At 35.1% G+C, this 18,448-nt stretch overlaps 1 protein-coding gene and 1 pseudogene across 2 annotated transcripts in view; one reads left to right on the forward strand and one right to left on the reverse strand.

Moving 5' to 3' along the window:
* Positions 1 to 2,154: 2,154 nt before the first annotated feature.
* Positions 2,155 to 5,963, reverse strand: LOC128854992 (uncharacterized; annotated as a pseudogene).
* Positions 5,964 to 6,310: 347 nt separating this feature from the next.
* Positions 6,311 to 18,448, forward strand: part of LOC128854991 (glutathione S-transferase D7) — a 31,003-nt gene continuing 18,865 nt past the window's right edge. The window contains exon 1 of one of the 2 annotated variants that reach the window (XM_054089528.1): positions 6,311 to 6,421. In XM_054089528.1, the coding sequence (XP_053945503.1) occupies positions 6,408 to 6,421 (14 nt within the window). In that variant the 5' untranslated portion in view covers positions 6,311 to 6,407. The remainder of the gene's footprint in view (positions 6,422 to 18,448) is intronic. The other variant, XM_054089529.1, reaches the window with a different exon arrangement.

Raw genomic sequence — 18,448 nt, forward strand, 5'->3', positions numbered from 1 at the left:
TAATTTATGTAATACCTGTAATAATTTGGACTCCCGAAAAGCTGGCCAAAACTCAAAAAATTAAGTAATTTATTCAAAATTTCTTACTCGGGGGTTGTCGGGGTCGCTGATTACGAATTTGATCTTAAAATTTTGAAAATCCACCCCCTTCCACCCCTATTGGCCACCCCCTCACGTGAAATAGCGTATATTCTAGAACATAATCAAGTTGCATGTTAATTTATATGTTTTCGGGGTCGCAAGGTAGCAAGTGGTAGCAGCTGAATCTTGTTTTATTCAGTAACCATTACTTTTTTGAGTAACCTTTAATAGGTTTCAAAGCAGCATATGACGGCGTTGTATTACTATACAGTTTGAAAACTCAAATTTTATAAAAAAAATTGCAAAAAATGTATCTACGTATTGCTGCAGCTAAAAATTTTGTGCCGAGGTATTGATATGTACTAAAGATTTCTCGTATTTTACTAACCTTCCGAAGATGATTCCATTTGGTTTTGTTGAATTTACTCCATTACAAAACCTTTCAAATGTGTACAACTCTCACTATTCATCGACAGTAATACGATGCTCAAACGAAGGCCACGTTGCGACTGAAAATACAGAGGATACTTAGGGTACAGGACGTTGCTATGAACGGTTTTCACTACTCAAGGCATTACTGTAGCCAACCCAAAGACAAAAAAACTCTATCTAGAAACTTTTTTTTTCGACTTTTGGCCAGCTTTTTGGGAATCGGCCGCACTGTGGGCCGCCGTAGCCGAATGGGTTGGTGCGTGATTACCATTCGGAGCTCACAGAGAGATCGTTGGTTCGAATCTCGGTGAAAGCAAAATTAATAAAAAACATTTTTCTAATATAATAGCGGTCGCTCCTCGGCAGGCAATGGCAAACCTCCGAGTGTATTTCTGCCATGAAAAAGCTCCTCATAAAAATATCTGCCGTTCGGAGTCGGCTTGAAACTGTAGGTCCCTCCATTTGTTGAACAACATCAAGACTCACACCATAAATAGGAGGAGGAACTCGGCCAAACACCTAACAGAAGTGTACGCGCCAATTAATATATTTATTTTTTTGTTTTTTAGTTGGCGGACTAACGAATTGGCCAATCGAATATTTCAAAAATTTGCGATTATTTCCGCGGAGGCTTTGGCATTTTTGAGTTTGAGCCTTTACTTGCAATGAATTAAATGAAATGAAAATGAAAAAATTAGTTTACATATTTTTCAAAACTAGATAGCATCTGGTGTATTTTGAATGACTTCTGTGTATACGAGTGTAATAATTTTTCCCTTTTGCTAGCTATCAAATGTTCCTTGTTTTCGCCTTTAGTATAAAATGCATTTGGAGAAAGTCGCTGAAACTCATAAAAGGGTGTGCATAGGCTCCTACGTTAACGTTGGCTTAGATTATTATAAGTTCTGGAGATGTTTCACTTGATGATGCCCAAAGTGACCTATCCAATTCGAAGTACGAAATATAAAAGAAAATAAAAATTACCCTTTATTCCGAAGTTTGCAAACACCGTTAATAGTTAAACTTCCACTTATGAATTGTCAGAAATTCTCTAATAGCGCAATCACGAAGTTCACAGAAAAGTGACAAATATTCATCTCACAAAAATGAAAAATATATACCAACGATGAATGATTTAAGTTCATCCGCCGTAGTCGAATGGCTTGATGCATGACTCCCATTCGGAATTGCATATGTTCAAATCTCTATATGTAGATGAAACACCAAAATGAAGAAAAAGTTTCTTCTAATATCGGTGCAGGCAATGGCAAACCGTCGAGTGTACTTCTGTCATGAAAAAGCTCCTAATAAAAAATATCTGCCGCTCGGAGTCGGCTTAACACTGATGAGATTAGTCTGCGTATGTATATATGTACTATATGTGCATATGTAGCCAATGTTACGAGGGCGGACATTATCTTGTTACGAGAATTCTGTAATGCACGGATCTTAAATGTTGCTTTAACATACATATTTACTTACATATACATACGTACACACACTGCCATCAACAAAACAAAACTTTTCACCACGCTGTGTGGAAGTTTTCAAGCTTTTTTCTTGAGCAAACTTTTCAAGAATGGAATCACAATACCATCACAAGCTAATTCCTTATTCTTAGTCAAATAAAACAAATTTACCTCACTTCCTCTCTTGACTTGGATCAATTTTATTGATAATGCCGTTAAACTCTACCAAGCACTCATGTGTTGGCAATACTGTCACAATACGTTCAAAATTGAATGATCGAGAATAAGCAAAAATTGCAGTTTTTTAGAACAAACAGATAATTTATGAAATTTTAATACATTATTTATTTTTAAAATATTTTTTGAATTCCAAAGCTCCTTCCCAGCTCTCTTCCCAACCAGGTACTTTTTTGGCATTTTCGTACCATCTGGCAACATTGGGATACTTGCTAATGTCGAAGCCCGAAACATCGAATGTGGAAACCGTAGTTAGAATAGAAAAATCTGCCACAGTCAATTGATCACCAGCCACATAGCTGTTCCCTTCCAGGAATGTGTTCAATAAATCGAAAGCAGCTTCCATTTTTTTGAAGAGTTCGGGATCAAAGGGTTCATTACTATTAAAAAATAACCGAGGATAATAGTAGTCGGCGAAGGACTTGTACAGGGTGCCCATGTCAAAGTATAGACGCTGGTTGACGATAGCTTGCTTCTTGGGACACTTGGGGTACAGTGCGTCATCCTTGCCATATCGTTCTACCAAGTATATCATAATGGGGCGCGATTCCCATAGCACAAAATCATTATCCACCAAAGTGGGAATAACGTGTTGTGGGTTGATCTTCAGAAATTCGGGAGTCAAGTGTTCATCAGCAAACAAGTCCAACAATTTTTTATTAAGTTCAATACCAAGACTCTTGGCGGTGAGGAGCACGGAACGGCATGGTGGGGAGTCGAGCATGTAATAGAAATCCATGATGCCGAAGTCTTCGATCTATTGAAAAAGAAGAAAAAATTTAAATAAAATTATAACAGTGCATTAAAAAATTCAAAATTCATAATTTGCTATGCAGACATATTATTTCATATTGAGCATACATATACAGGGCTGCCAATATTCGACGGACCCATCTGGCAACCTTGTATCTTTTGACAGAGACGTCAGATCGTTTAATGACATACCGCGTTGGAAGCGTGAGTCCATGCAGATTTTTACCATGGAACAGTACACGCCACGCGAGGGCTCCCAAATTGTTGAAATTTACATTCAACAAAAGAAGTCAATTGTGAAAACTCAACGTGCGTATAAAAAATTAAATAATGGGAAAAGTGCGCCTTCTAAGAACACCATTAAACGTTTGCACAAAAGGTTTTCGACTGGTGATGCTCTTTCTAATCCAAAGAGGCCAAATCAAAACCGGCCAAGGCGATCGGATGAGAATATTGCTCTTGTACGTCGTCAAGGACATCCCAAAATCGCCGTTCTCAGCAGTTGGGCATTGCTCGGACCACTTTACAACAAATTATCCGCACTGATTTTCATTTATTCCCGTATAAGATTCAATCGACGCAAATATTGTTGCCTGCGGACAAGCCTCGTCGCTTGGAATGGGCCCAAAGAGTCAAAGGGTCCGTCGAATATAGGCAACCCTGTATATCTTCCATGCAACTATTAACATACTCGATTCACAGGAATATCACGAGTTCATTATTTTCTGAAATAGAAGAGGTGAAGAGATGCTGTTTGATCAGTGAAGAACACGGGCGAGGATCGGCATGGAAACTAGTCCTTCTCATTGCAGCTCTGGAACTCGCCGTTTTGTTCTCTATTTGATCTTAGCTGCTAACATCCTATCCTTTGTTTTTCAAGCCTAAGTCATCTAATGCAGACCGAACACAACCGAATAAATGTGTTAAGTTCAGTGCCTAGATTCAGTCCTCAATCTTTGTTAGCACCACAGCAGTTACCACAGATTCGCTTTTAACTTCTCTTAGTGCAACTCTGACTTGTATTCTCTCATCTATTTGCTACACCTTAACTTGTGCCAACGGGCCAAACCGTCAAAGCAATTTTCTATCTTGGCGTTTTGAAGCGTTTGTTGCATCGCACTCGTCGAATTCGCCCTGAATACCGCGAAGGAGAAAGCTGGTGCTTATTGCATGATAATGCACCATCTCATCGTTCACCTCTTGTGACTGATTTTTTAACTAGAAATCGCATTTTAACCATCAATCACTCGCCGTATTCGCCTGATATGGCTCCCTGTGACTCTACTTATTCGGAAAATGGAATTTGGCCATGAAAGGAAAACGTTTTGCGTTCGTAGAGGCCATCCAAAAGGCTTGTACCAACATCCTGAAGGGCATTCCGGCCAATGACCTGAAACACTCTTGCGAAAATCATTTAGATCGCACAAAACAGTGTATCGAGGCCAGAGAGGACTAATTTGAATAAATGAACTCGAAGTTATCAGAACAAAGCTACTGACGTGTCTCAGTCTTGCGTTTAGCTCAGCCTTGTTTATTTTGGACTTCACCTTGTATTAATCATAATAATAATAAACCAATACTTAATTTCTTTTAATCTAAGACAGAAAAAGATGTGGTCCTGGCTCGAACCAGTGCATCCATAAAAGCCGTTCGAGAAAGAATTCGCAGAAATCTCTTAAGAAAGCAGAAAATCATGTCAAGGGAAATAAATGTATCGACCAGATCCATGTCAAGACTAATTAGAGATGAACTCCACACGAAAGCCTTCCGATGCTCAACTGATCATCTTTCGACAACGTGCTTGAAGAAACAAATTTACCTTACTTCCTCTCTTGACTTGGATTTAAATTTTATTGACAATGCCATTAAACTCTACCAAGCACTCATGTGTTGGCAATACTGTCACAAAACGTTCAAAATTTAATAATCGAGAATAAGCAAAAATTGCAGTTTTTTAGAACAAACAGACAATTTATAAAATTGTAATACATTATTTATTTTTAAAATATTTTTTGAATTCCAAAGCTCCTTCCCAGCTCTCTTCCCAACCAGGTACGTTTTTGGCATTTTCGTACCATCTGGCAACATTGGGATACTTGCTAATGTCGAAGCCCGAAACATCAATTGTGGAAACCGTAGTTAGAATAGCCAAGTCTGCCAGAGTCAATTGATCACCAGCCACATAGCTGTTGCCTTCCAGGAATGTGTTCAATAAATCGAAAGCAGCTTCCATTTTTTTGAAGAGTTCGGGATCAAAGGGTTCCTCACTATTAAAAAAGAGCCGAGGATAATGGTAGTCGGCGAAGGACTTGTACAGGGTGCCCATGTCAAAGTATAGACGCTGGTTGACAATAGCTTGCTTCTTGGGACACTTGGGGTAAAGTGTGTCATCCTTGCCATATTCTTCTACCAAGTATATCATAATGGGGCGCGATTCCCATAGCACAAAATCATTATCCACCAAAGTGGGAATAACGTGTTGTGGGTTGATCTTCAGAAATTCGGGAGTCAAGTGTTCATCAGCAAACAAGTCCAACACTTTTTTGTTAAGTTCAATACCAAGACTCTTGGCGGTGAGGAGCACGGAACGGCATGGTGGGGAGAAGAGCATGTAATAGAAATCCATGATGCCGAAGTCTTTGAAAAGGAAGAGAAAGAAATTAAAATGAAATTATGAAAGTGCATTAAAAAATTTAAAATTCGTAGTTTGCGATGAAGACATATTATTTCATATTGTGCATACATATATAAGTGTGTATGTATCTTCCATGCAACTATTTCAATAATCGCATTTTGCAAAATCTATAATAAAAAATGTTGAAAGGAAAGAAGTCAATTTAAAAAAAATATGCATATTTACTAAGATCTTTATGCATAATGTTCATCAACGACGAGCGTGAGAGGTGCAATTGTTGGGCACGACGACGAGTTGAGGTGGACGGCTCTTCAACCACACTATCGCGAACAGCAGCAGTATTTTCTGCAGTACGAGCTGTACGAGCATGCACTGGTGTTTTCACATCCCTACAAACCCGGATTGCTCAAAGTTTTGCACAATTTTTCCGATTGTACGATTGTAATGGAAAGCGCGCTAACAAGAGTCGACATCTGTACGAGTAACGGGGTGGAAATTAGTCTGATGTCATATTTTATACGTAGGTACCTCAATTACTATAAAATGTATTTAATATATAAAAAAACTCTTTTTAAAACAAATGGTTATTACAGGAGTTACACGTATTAAACTTTGGAAGGTCTTATGTGACACACCCTGTATTTAAAATAAAATTTAGTAATAAGAACCACCCTGTTATTTCAAACACCAAAAGTTAAATCCACCGTTATTCATGTTCAATTTATTTGCCTAGTCGCGAGAGCTGGCTCAGTTTTTGGCAATTAAGTGTTCACTAAAAGGCAAAGCTGTGATTTTTTCTTATGGGTATTTGTACGTAAGTACAATAGTTTTTGTTTTTTCATCTAAAATACATATATTCTGCAATAATTATTGAATTGTGTGGATTAAATTATTATTTTTTTTTGCATAACTAAGACGTGATGGTGACAATACGGACTACCGTGTAGAGATAGTACTACTCGTAGTGGTAGATAATATTAGCCGTACAAAAAATTCTTTGCTATGTAAATTCGCATATCTTTACCTGACTGGCATACTTTAATGCCGTGTTTTTTTTTTTTAATTTATAACATTTGCACTGTTTGGTAAAGCAAAAAATAACTATTTTTTATGATAATTAACTAAATTGTAACGTATTAATCCATGCATTTTGTCAACTATTTAACTAGCTATTCCCTCCATTCAACTCTACATATGTATGTACATACATACATATAAATAATTGCTTCTTCTCATATGTGAATACGTTATTTTAGCCGAAAAAATTGATCGTCGTGGCTTTAACAGCATCCATTCCATATAACGGACGATATAAAATGTTCGAACTACGCTTAAAAATATTTCACAAGGGTTAATAGAAATAAGGTGGGGATGTTTCACCAGTAAAAGTATTTGTATACTTTTCTTCTTCTTCCTTCTGCTGATTTTCGTCAGTAATCATTTAAAATGTTTGTGTTGAATCGATCTCAGCTTCTATAGATTCGTCTTTATATACTCAATAATATTTAGGATATCGTGTATTCAAATAGTTAAAAAGTCATCGCTGTTCCTTTTATATAGGGTGATCCAATAGGTGCGCTTCAACTTTTTTCCGATAGGGAGGGCGAACGACGCAGTATTTTTTATTTTTCGCTTGTCATCTGTAAACTTCAATAGTATACATTTCATCATGAAACGCTACACACTTGAGCAACGATTGCAAATCGTGCAAATTTTTTATGAAAATAATCGTTCTGTTGCTGCTACTTTAAGAGCATAACGGCCATTTTACGGTCCATTTAACAAGCCGTCCCGTTTTGGGGTTATGTGAAGTCATTGGTCTACAGTAACAAGCCGGCGACGATTTGTGAGCTCAGAGCCAATATTGAACGCGAAATTGCTGGAATTTCGGCCGATTTATGCAAAAGAGTGGTCGAAAATTGGGTTCAACGATTGGACTTCGTAAAACGTGCACGCGGTGGTCATGCAAAAGAAATCGAATTTCATACTTAAATGTATATGTTCAAACTCGATAATAAAAAAAAAATAGTTAAAAAAGTCAAACCGTTTGTGTTTTATTCAAAAAAGTTCAAAAGTTGAAGCGCTCTTACTGAAAAACCCTATACTACCACGAACGTGTAAACTTTCTCCTTTGACAATTTCTCTTTGGGTACACATTCTATGCTCTGCTTTAATTACATTCGTGTGCATGTTATGCAGAGAATGTACACATTAACGTACATACATGTATACGAATATATGCATGTTCAGACAAATAAGAGAATAAATACTAAATTAATCAAAGCCTACTAAATGTTATAGGAGCGGGAAGCCTGCCTAAAGTGATGGGAACATTTTTATATACATACATAGAATACGAGTGTATAGGGTGATCAGATTGCATTTGCATTAGGGTTTGTTTGACAGACCACACGTTACTACTGTCAAACTAAATACATAATTTTTTTAGTATTCATTGACATTTCAACATGGAAAGAATTACGGCTCAACAACGTTTACAAATCGTAAAACTGTATTACGAAAATCGACGCTCTGTGAAAAGTGTTCTTTGCGCGCTCAATTAATAGCTACGTCAATAGCAAAATTGCCGTATTTGGACTGAAGAGAAACTTGAAGCCATGCAAGAACACCCATTACACCCATTGAAAACAACAAATAAGCGTTTGGTGTGGCCTATGGGCTGGAGGAATCATCGGCCCATATTTCTTCAAAGACGAGGCTGGCAGCAATGTAACAGTGAATGACGAACGCTATCGCGCCATAATAAATGAGTTTTTGATGCCGAAAACTGAAGCACGTGATCTCCACAACATGTGGTTCACACAAGATGGTGCTACTTCCCATATAGTCCGTGAAACAATGGATTTACTGCGTCGTTATTGTCATTTAGGTGAGCAATTATCACTCGCCCATGCCTGTCACATATTTTAACCCTTCCGGTACGATTTTTTCAATTCCCTTCTAAATTTACCAATGCTGCGAATAACCAAACAAAAAAAAAAGGAAAAGTAAGCGAGTTCAAGTGGCGACTGAAAAACACAAGAAATTATACACACACATCCACATAGACTTTGCTGCCCCGGCATTATCGGTAGGAAAAAAATGAATTTGCACATATTGTTATTGTTGCAACAATTTAACATGCGGCCTTTTTTTTATTATTTTGTTTTATTTATTCGCAGCATTGACGTCATTTATTGCCAAAATCGTGAAAAATAATGTAACTGGTTTCGTAAGACGCCACTTTCTGTAATCTCTACTCCATGAGCAAAATTAGCAAAAAATAAACTTTTAAAAAATGTGCGGTTATAAAGTGGCATCAAATTCTGTTTATTTACTAAAGCGAAGTCATTGGTTCATATTTCAATATTTTTAAACATGCTCCACTCGAAATAACTTCCCTAATATCGCGGCAACAAATCATCTGAGTATAAGCAACAGGCCTTCAAACAAGTAATATGGTAGGTTCGCAATATTGCTGCAATTATTGCGGTATATATGCATACATATTTATGTGCTTGTTTCCACAAATATCTTTTCATAACAAACTTATAAATATGGTTTATTTGCCAACTTATACAAATGAATTTTCGTATTTATGTATGGGATTTCGTGAATTCTTTATCTCCTATTCGTATTGTTTCGTTTCGGACATCAACGCCAATCTCAGGACGCGAGGTTCTTCCTATCATTCTTGCGATAAAGTAGTCCCCTCAATGTGCGGTTATATGTACGGGGTATCAACATCTGTTTTTTTATTTAGTAAAAAGTTATTCAACAACAAAATTGGACGATTAATTTGTACCTACTATGTTACGTAACAACCAAATTTACTCTCCAATTTCGCTTCGAATCGGCAAACCCATGGTGAAAACAATTCAGAATGTGTGGTCAATATCAAACGTTCACCGGCTGTCAACAAATTTGAAAGAATCAGCTGATTGTCTAACATAACCGGGGTCACGACAGCGCTTTGTTAAAGAAAAAAGAAGTTGTCTGTAAAGTCGGTTTACTGACGATAGTTTAACGTGACAACGTTATAAGAAAATATTGATGGAATGGTTGCAATTTTCAAAACAAAATTTTAATTTTATTTGTTTGATAGATATTTTGTATGGATATAGAGGAGGAGGTAAATGGAATAGTAGCCAGTGTGATAATTTAGTTAGGGTTATATTGTATATATCCCCTATACATAATAATAAATAAATATTTTGTATGGATATAGAGGAGGAGGTAAATGGAATAGGTCAAGTTAGATTTACACAAACGTGAAAAATGACGAAACATTTATCAAATTCATGAAAGATATCTTCAATTTCGATTGTGCATCAGACGTTAATAAGTCAACAACACTTAGAGGCATCATCATCGATTTGACTTTCTCAAGACACATTACACTTGAAACACTCCCTTTCATTTCCTATTTTTCCTATCATCGTTTATTCTCAACAGAGAATTGGTTCGTTACCGTGCACACAGGAAGAAGGCATATGCAAATACAAGTATGTGAATTTATTTACAAATGCGCATATACATACATATACATAGATATATATGCTCACTCAAGTAGGACAGAGCCAGATGTCGAACGTTGCCGAACGCGGGGACCGATTGTGCTCTTTGTCGTTCGTTCCGCGCTCTCGCTTGCAGTTCAAGCACATTAGCTTACATTTGCTTGCGTACGGAACAGATTCATATATTTGATATGTCCATATGACTTGTATGCATCTTTACATATAGATTTGTTCTTTTTGAAAATTGCGCGAAATTGTTTATACACATATATTAGTATACAACATATCTTATAAGGTAAATATTATATTACCATACATTTTTTCCTTCATATATAATAAAAAAAATTAATAATAATAACATTAAAACAACAGGTATTATTAACAAACTTGGTTTTATTTTAAATTCTTCAAGTAAATCAAATTAAGAATAATCAATAAGAAGGCATATGCAAATACAAATACGTGAATTTATATATGTACATTTGCGCATTTACATACATATATACGCTCACTTAAATAGGAGAGAGCAAGATGTCGAACGTTGCTTTTCGTTTGCTTTGTTTGCTTTGTCGTTCGTTCCGCGCTTTCGCTTGCAGTTCATTCAAGGTAACAACAAATGAGCAAGGTAACGGCAATGAGCAAGGTAACACTAATGAGCAAGGTAACGACACATTTTTTCGTGCGTGCAGCCTGTTAAATCGAATTATAAGACGTTATCACGTCAAAAACCGCGAATGTGTTGGTGATATACGAAAACAGTCAACACAATTTGCGCTCATGTTACCGTCTGAACAACGACTGATAGGACGGGCTAGTGAATACATGTAAAATGAGCAGGCACAATTCTTCTGCCGAGTACCTGGTGACGTGGCAGCCGAAGTGCACCATAGGTGCATGTCAAACCTGGTAATCTACCATCCTTGGGTCAAACTTATCCATCACCGTTGCTTAGTTGTAAGCTTATTGTTTTGTTTAAATTTTCACTGAAATTTTGACATTCAAACCACCAAATTGCAGGAACTAAATATATAACTAAATATATGCAAATATTATTGTTGCTCTAACAAAGTCACCTTCTTTCAATAGTCATTGAAATGGGCAGCTCCCAGCTCACGTGGGCGAGCAAAGGAACATACTGAATATGTATAGTTATCTGTGATATTTCCACAAACAGCAAAAGTATTGTCAAAATTCAGTGCACTAGAAATTTTCAGTTAAATTAATGGCTGATCTTTCCTTTTCTACCACGATATATTTACTTATAATGTCTAAGTGCGTGTACCGAATTTAAAAATTATAACACGCAAATGTAGTCACTATATCAGCCTTTTGATTTATATTCTTTTTATAAATTAAAATTAAGAATTAATAGCAATATTTAACGTTAAAAATGCATCTTTTTTTCATAAGCTTGAAAAAATGCCCCATTACAGACGCTTATTTCACTTAAATACAAACACAGAAAAGTAACAAAATCACTTATAAAGATTCTTTATTACATTAAGATTCGATTTAAAGCTATTTTTACTAAATAATAGTCCAAATTCTATTAAAATTCAATTATTACAAATGTTCTTCTAACCGTTTGTAATACCGAACGATGAGAGAGAGAAGAACAAAGCGAAATAAGAAAAACCCAGTCAACCAAAAGGGAACAATTCTTTCATTATTATTTTTACTATTTATAGGGGCGCTTTTTTGATTTCAAATATACATATATATTACAAAAACAAATATTTTTACAAATACTGAAAATTTGGAATAAAAATCGCGCGATTTACAAAAACAAATATTTTTACAAATACTGAAAATTTGGAATAAAAATCGCGCGATTTTTAGTCCAAATTTTCGACTGCGGCGCTTTTTTTTATTTCAAATATACATATATATTACAAAAACAAATATTTTTACAAATACTGAAAATTTGGAATAAAAATCGCGCGATTTTTAGTCCAAATTTTCGCCTGCGGCGCTTTTTTTATTTCAAATATACATGTATATTACAAAAACAAATATTTTTACAAAAAAAAACATTTTCTAAATAGTGAAATAATGCAAAATCGAACAATTTTTGACCTAAATTTTCGCCATCGGCACTCATGACTTTTACTATAAAACAACGTTTTCATAAGTGCTATGAAATATAAAACCTAAGTTAAATGCTTGCTGGGTTGATGGCTGCTGTATACTCTTCTCTTCAACTGTATTTCAGTACAAACTGCAAATGCGGTCGGAAAAAACCTAATTTTTAAACATCTCCTGGGAGTTCTATAGGGACACTAGGAGGTTGGGACTTTCACAGTTATAATGGTGTAACCTTGCTCTTTCTAATGGGCGTGGTGGGTGGTGCCACGCCCCCTCCCTCTCCGCCCCCCATTCAAATATATCGTGGTAGTAAAGGAAAGTTTTGCCAAATTAATTCTCAAATGCAACCAAAACTTTAGTCGCCTGACGAGTATAGCTCGCCATTTAACCGGCGTTCACAAAAACTCACTTGAATTCTAAAATTCACCAAACCGCTGCACGGGAAGAAGTTAAAATACGAACTAACACGTTGCTTTGCCAATTGAATATTTTTAAAGCTTTTGACTTGCCGGCACAAGTGCTTTCATACATACATTTGTAGCTACATATATGTGTATACGTAAATACATTTCTAACTATAAATGCCAACCGGCGGCTAAATATTTCTCCCCAACAATGTTGTGTTTTGTATACATAACTACATTCACATACATGCATTCATGCGTACTCATTTTGTCTCGATAGCCCGCAGGAAAATTCTAAACATTTAAAAAATTTAGTTTCCGTTTTGCCGTTTGCTGACTATAGTTCGGCGAAAATGATGCAACGAATGAATTATGCTACATATGTGCATAACTAAAATTATACATACTTTATATACATACAGGAAATTTGTTAAAACATATTTTATTCAATTTATGGAGTACATGATATTTATTAAAAAATTATATTGAAGTTCTAAAAGTTCTGGAAGTATGATTAAGTAAAATGAAATCAATTCCCGCGAAATATGCGTAACTTTGAAATAACGTTTTGTTTCCATAAGAACTTTTCTGTCAGCCAAAAATGTATTCTTTTTGATGGAAGTTATTTGTGCTTTTTGACATAAGTCAGGAAAGTTCAACAAATAATCGTTCAATTTTATTGTATTAGTCAAAAAATGTGTCTGTCACAATTTTGCCTAGCCCGCGTTCGTAGCTTTTTAAAGATTAGATCACAGAGAGGCAAGGCATATCTATACAAGGTAATAGCAGTTGTACAAAAACAAAAAGTTACATGTATTTTGTTCTTGCTTTTTTTGCACAAGTGTCAAAATAATTATTTCCAAGGCGAATTGAATTGTGAATAGTAAATAAACGCAAACAACTTTTTTCATAATAACAAAGTGTTCGATTTTGTTATTAAATGAATAAGCAGAGCAGATAAAAAGAAATTTGCGGAGAGATAAGTGTAAAAGTACATTTTGAATATTATTAATATCTTGCAGACAGAAATTACACATGTGAATCATCATCAACATTTGTGGGTCTGCGTTGGGGTGATGTGCATGTAAATGCAAGTAAGCAAGGAAATACTTACTATATGCAGCACCTGCTATGAGGATTTCATAACTCCAAATTGAAAAGCTGCCGAAAAGCTAGTGAATAAAGGGATACTATAAAAATTCTCGACAAATGTTATTTGAATAAATTAAAGATGAAAAACTAAATCGATTTTTTTTCTATATCCGTTGTGAAATTCTTTATTACGTTATAAAATATCGTTAAACTAATAATTTATTACAGACTGTGTATATACAAAGGAAAATAAAATGGTATTCTTAAAATACAAAAGAAGCACATAATTTATTTCTGAACAGTTTTTCGAATTAGCCATATTTTATTTAAGCTTAAAGGTTTACAAACTACTTTTGTCTTTTTTATTACAATTTCTTTAATTAACTTATAGAATTGATGTTGACTATGATGAACTATATTATGATAACTATATAAATTACATTCGTTATGTACTACACAAAGCTAGCGTTATAATAATATAACTACATGTACACATACATATATATATATGTACCAAATAGAAACATGGGTATGAGGAGAACACATATGTATATAAATTAGTTTACATGCAGGGGAAAACTGTTTGCTAATTTACGAATTAAAAGTGGATTTGTTCGCATATAAAAAATTAGTTTATTTCAAACTAATATATTAACTATTTGGATTTTGGATGTATTGATTTGCGCTTCATGCTATCCTTACAATCGGGCACTGAATGGGAGCGTCTTTTGCAGAAAATGTGTCCTACTCGCAAATGCGGATATATTCTTTAGTGCCATAACATTGCGAAAAGATATTTCAATATTTTTACCACCAAATATATCCATTCCGTCATCGTAAGCACCAATCTATTTGAAACAATGTCCATTTACCGCAAATAAGCAACCAGCCATTATTAGTGTTTTAAATTGACATTTAAATTGTTCATCTTCATTCCGTTGATTCATTTGTAATGTAACCCCCCAATTGAAGCCACTACACACCAAAGGACTTGCGTTTTATTCAAACGTATTGGGACTAATGAAATCCATAACCTTCACTGGACAAGAGGCTCAGCCTGCTGTTCATATTTTAGTATAGGAAAACAAGCACATCGCCTTCTGCAGCATAAGCGTCTACCATACCGAGATCTGAAACATAAATTGAAACACATAAGACAAAAAGAAAGGAAAGGAAAAAAGAACCCATTTTGCTTACCATCGTTTTGCGCACAATACACATTTCACCATATTTGCATTCAACAATGCAATAATACTATGATATTATGTACGGATAATCTTTATTTTTTGTGTTTCAATATAACTGCTACAAATACTTTGAGTAACAATGTAGAAACAAAGAAATATGTAAACAAAGCAAATTCGCCTTGGCACAAATTTTTGACAGAAATGCCAATTCGCTCCAGGCGAATTAATTAGCTCTTCTAATGATACTACCTTGTATAGATATGCCTTGCAGAGAGGATTGTGCCATCTGAATTTGCTGCGACGTCATGCTCCGGGAATATACGAACAAAAGGAAGGGAGGGAGCTTGACGACACAGTAAATTCGGAAGGCGCAATTTCTTATATCTCGTATTCAACTCGCCTTGTCACACACAGGGCAAAAGCTCTCAATACACTGTGAGCGAAGGCGTAATTAGAGTAGTTGATTTCTTCTTCTTCATTTCGCCTGTAGTTTAGAAATGCCAGTAAAACGAAATGATGGAAATTTGTTTTTGTGTTGTGAATGCGAAACAAATTAATTTTATATATTTGTCATTTATTCCATTCTTCTATTCTCATTCCCTTGACTTTTTTAATATAAAAAAAATGTTTGTTGCTCGAATGTCATCGCCGTGAATAGATTAGTCTCGCTGTGAGCGATGAAAGTCTGTTTGCTAACGTTTGCTTATCACCTGATTCACGACCGTTTACAGTGAATATGCTTGAATTTATTTATGCCCTAATTTTGCGGATTAAATAATTGAATTTTGCATTGGCTGGGAAGAAACATTTTTATTTATTGATTTAGTGTCAACAATTGAAAGATTCGATCACAAACTTCGAATGCTTATAATAGAGTATTGCCTTCTTTGAAAAGAACACAAGAAGTTGTTGAAACATATTCCAAACAATTCATAAGAGGCCTTCTGGCTAAAATATCATTGAACAGAATTTGGATTTAAAATCAGAAATAGAAAAAATGCAGATGGAATTTTGACCTCTGGAGTCTGCGAAAGAATTTGGAAACATTTTAAGGAAAGCTTTTATCCGAAACTAAAAAATGAAATGCGGTAGTAACTGGAACGAGTAGCTAGTTATTTGAGATATTTTTCCTTTTTTATCCTTTTCCTTACCAACACAATATTTTACATACGAGAGCATTGCAATGAAGCCAAAAAAGAAAGCAGTTTCGTTTTTAGGCTTAAGAAAAATATATTATATTAATTTTTATAATAATGCAAAGGGAAATCTTATATTTTATTCTATTTGCTTTCCAAGCACAAATTTTTTTGGGTGTAGCGAAAAGCTTTTAACCTTTTAACACATGCACAAAATGTGCTTATGGATGTGTGCGCCCCACTGATTTGTACACATAGGAGCGAACATTGATAGAATATTTTCTACATCGTGCTTAAGAGCACTCGACAGAAACATACTTACTTACATATATCGTTGAAGGTTAAGAGGAAAGGACGCCTCTTCTGTGTAGAAGCTTCATATTTAAGAACTGGGTAGTTGTTTGCGAATGCTCTTGTCGTGATAAATACAGGTTGTTTCATTAACATTCCACCGGTTGTCATTAGAAGGAATAAAACTAGTTGATCTCACCGATATTAATGTGCCTCTATTTCTTTTTTCTTACTCAACAATTCGACACTCAATCATTCATTTTATAACTACTGCCAATTTTGATAGAATGCGATGACAATAGTCTAAGAATGGGCATTGGCATGTTATGTTACCGTCATTTTGAAAATGTCGTAAAGTAACCTGTACGTTGTGCCAGCGCTCTTGATTGTTTGAAAGCATGGTTTGATTTATACTATGAAGAGGACAGGAGGTTACAGAGATTCTAGGTGAGCGAAGTAGGGAAATGTACAGTCTGGAAAACTAAAATTATCGAAGATCCTGCCAATCTGAGCGTTACAAAAAATACCAAATGGGTGTGAATCATGCAAAATGGCAGCTCATTACTTCACAGATGTTGGCAATATATGACTTAAAATATTCGTAATATGAACTGCCAACTTTATTCAATTTGCTGTCTCGATGGGTAATTTCAGTGAAATTGACCATTGAAAGTCATCAAAAATTTAGTATCGCAGCGTTTTTTAAAGGTATGGATATAATTGTTTGCCATCGTAACTGAATGTGTTTGTATGCATACTGTACTATTCAGTTGGACTATGGTTCGAAATTCACTACGGACATAAAACATCAAATCGCAAATTTGCTGAAAGAGTGCGACAAAAAAAAATCAATAAAAACTGCTACAAAGTTTTCAATTTACTATGCTTCAATATGTAAAAATGTAAAAAAGCATGTGTTAAAAATTTTTTTGTCGATATAGATTTATTTAGTCAATTTCTAGAATAATGCAACTTTTGAACAACGTTTGCCTTCATTTTCAGTGCAAATTGAACGAGTGAAAGTGAATCACCGGAGGCACCTCGAAAAAAATTGTTGTGCGGTATACGAGGGTGTTTTTGAAAAGTCTTAAATGTTTGGGGTAAACCTTATACACTCCGTTCAACGCTGTTCAAGTTTGTTGATCCCCTCTGATTAATATAGAGCATTTTGTCGAAGTCTGGAAAATAGTCACTCATTTCTGCAATCACCTACTCGTTTGAATAAAATCTTTTTCCGCCAGCCATTTCTTCAATAATGTCACTCATTAAGGAACAATTAGTAGTCCTAAAGATCACCTGAACGAAATAAGAATCAAAGGGCATTTGTTGAAAGAAATGTTTCTTGAGATATCCCTGGGAGGATTTTTTTTTTTAAATTTTCAACTTTTCTTAGTATTTCCTATCCAAAAAACCTATTTCTCTAAAAAAATCTTGTAATATATATTATTATTGGCAGGTTAATAGTTATTAAAAAAAGATACCAGATGAATTGTATGAGGAAGTACTGTGCCTTAAATCCAAACGATTAGTGTAGTAGATTTTAAGTTATGGCGAAAACGAACTTAAAAAATAGTAAATTTCAGAAAAACGCTTTAAATTCGTGCAGATATAGAAACCCGGCCTGGCCATAACTTCGTTAATTTTACACAATATTCTTGAGATACCAGGTTGTTCAATAAGTTTTGTGGTTTGATAAGAAAAACTCAATTTTATGGTTTGGTACACACTTTATTATTCAGTTTAGTCTAAATGAACATCAATACACAATTTCACAGCTATGACTCCATCATTTCATGAAAAACGCATTCTATGCATGCATTTTTGGAGGTCTGGAAATAGATGGAAGCCGCTAAGGGTCAAATCTGGTGAATACGGTGGATGCTCCAACAATTCGAACTTTCATGGATTTTGGTCATTGTCAAATTGTTCTGTTGACACCGTGATGATGTTCCTTTTGCAAATTGAGTATTTCTTTACGATCTTTTTCTTTCACCTGACCAAAAAGGTTGCAATAATATTCAGCATTTTTTGTTTTATCTGTTTGCACGTAATCTACAAACAAAAATTCCTTTCGAATGCCAAAACACTGACGCTAACACTTTATTGAACGATTCCTGAACACGAATTCG

This window comes from Anastrepha ludens, chromosome 2, assembly GCF_028408465.1.
Source record: "Anastrepha ludens isolate Willacy chromosome 2, idAnaLude1.1, whole genome shotgun sequence".
Lineage (NCBI taxonomy): Eukaryota > Metazoa > Arthropoda > Insecta > Diptera > Tephritidae > Anastrepha > Anastrepha ludens.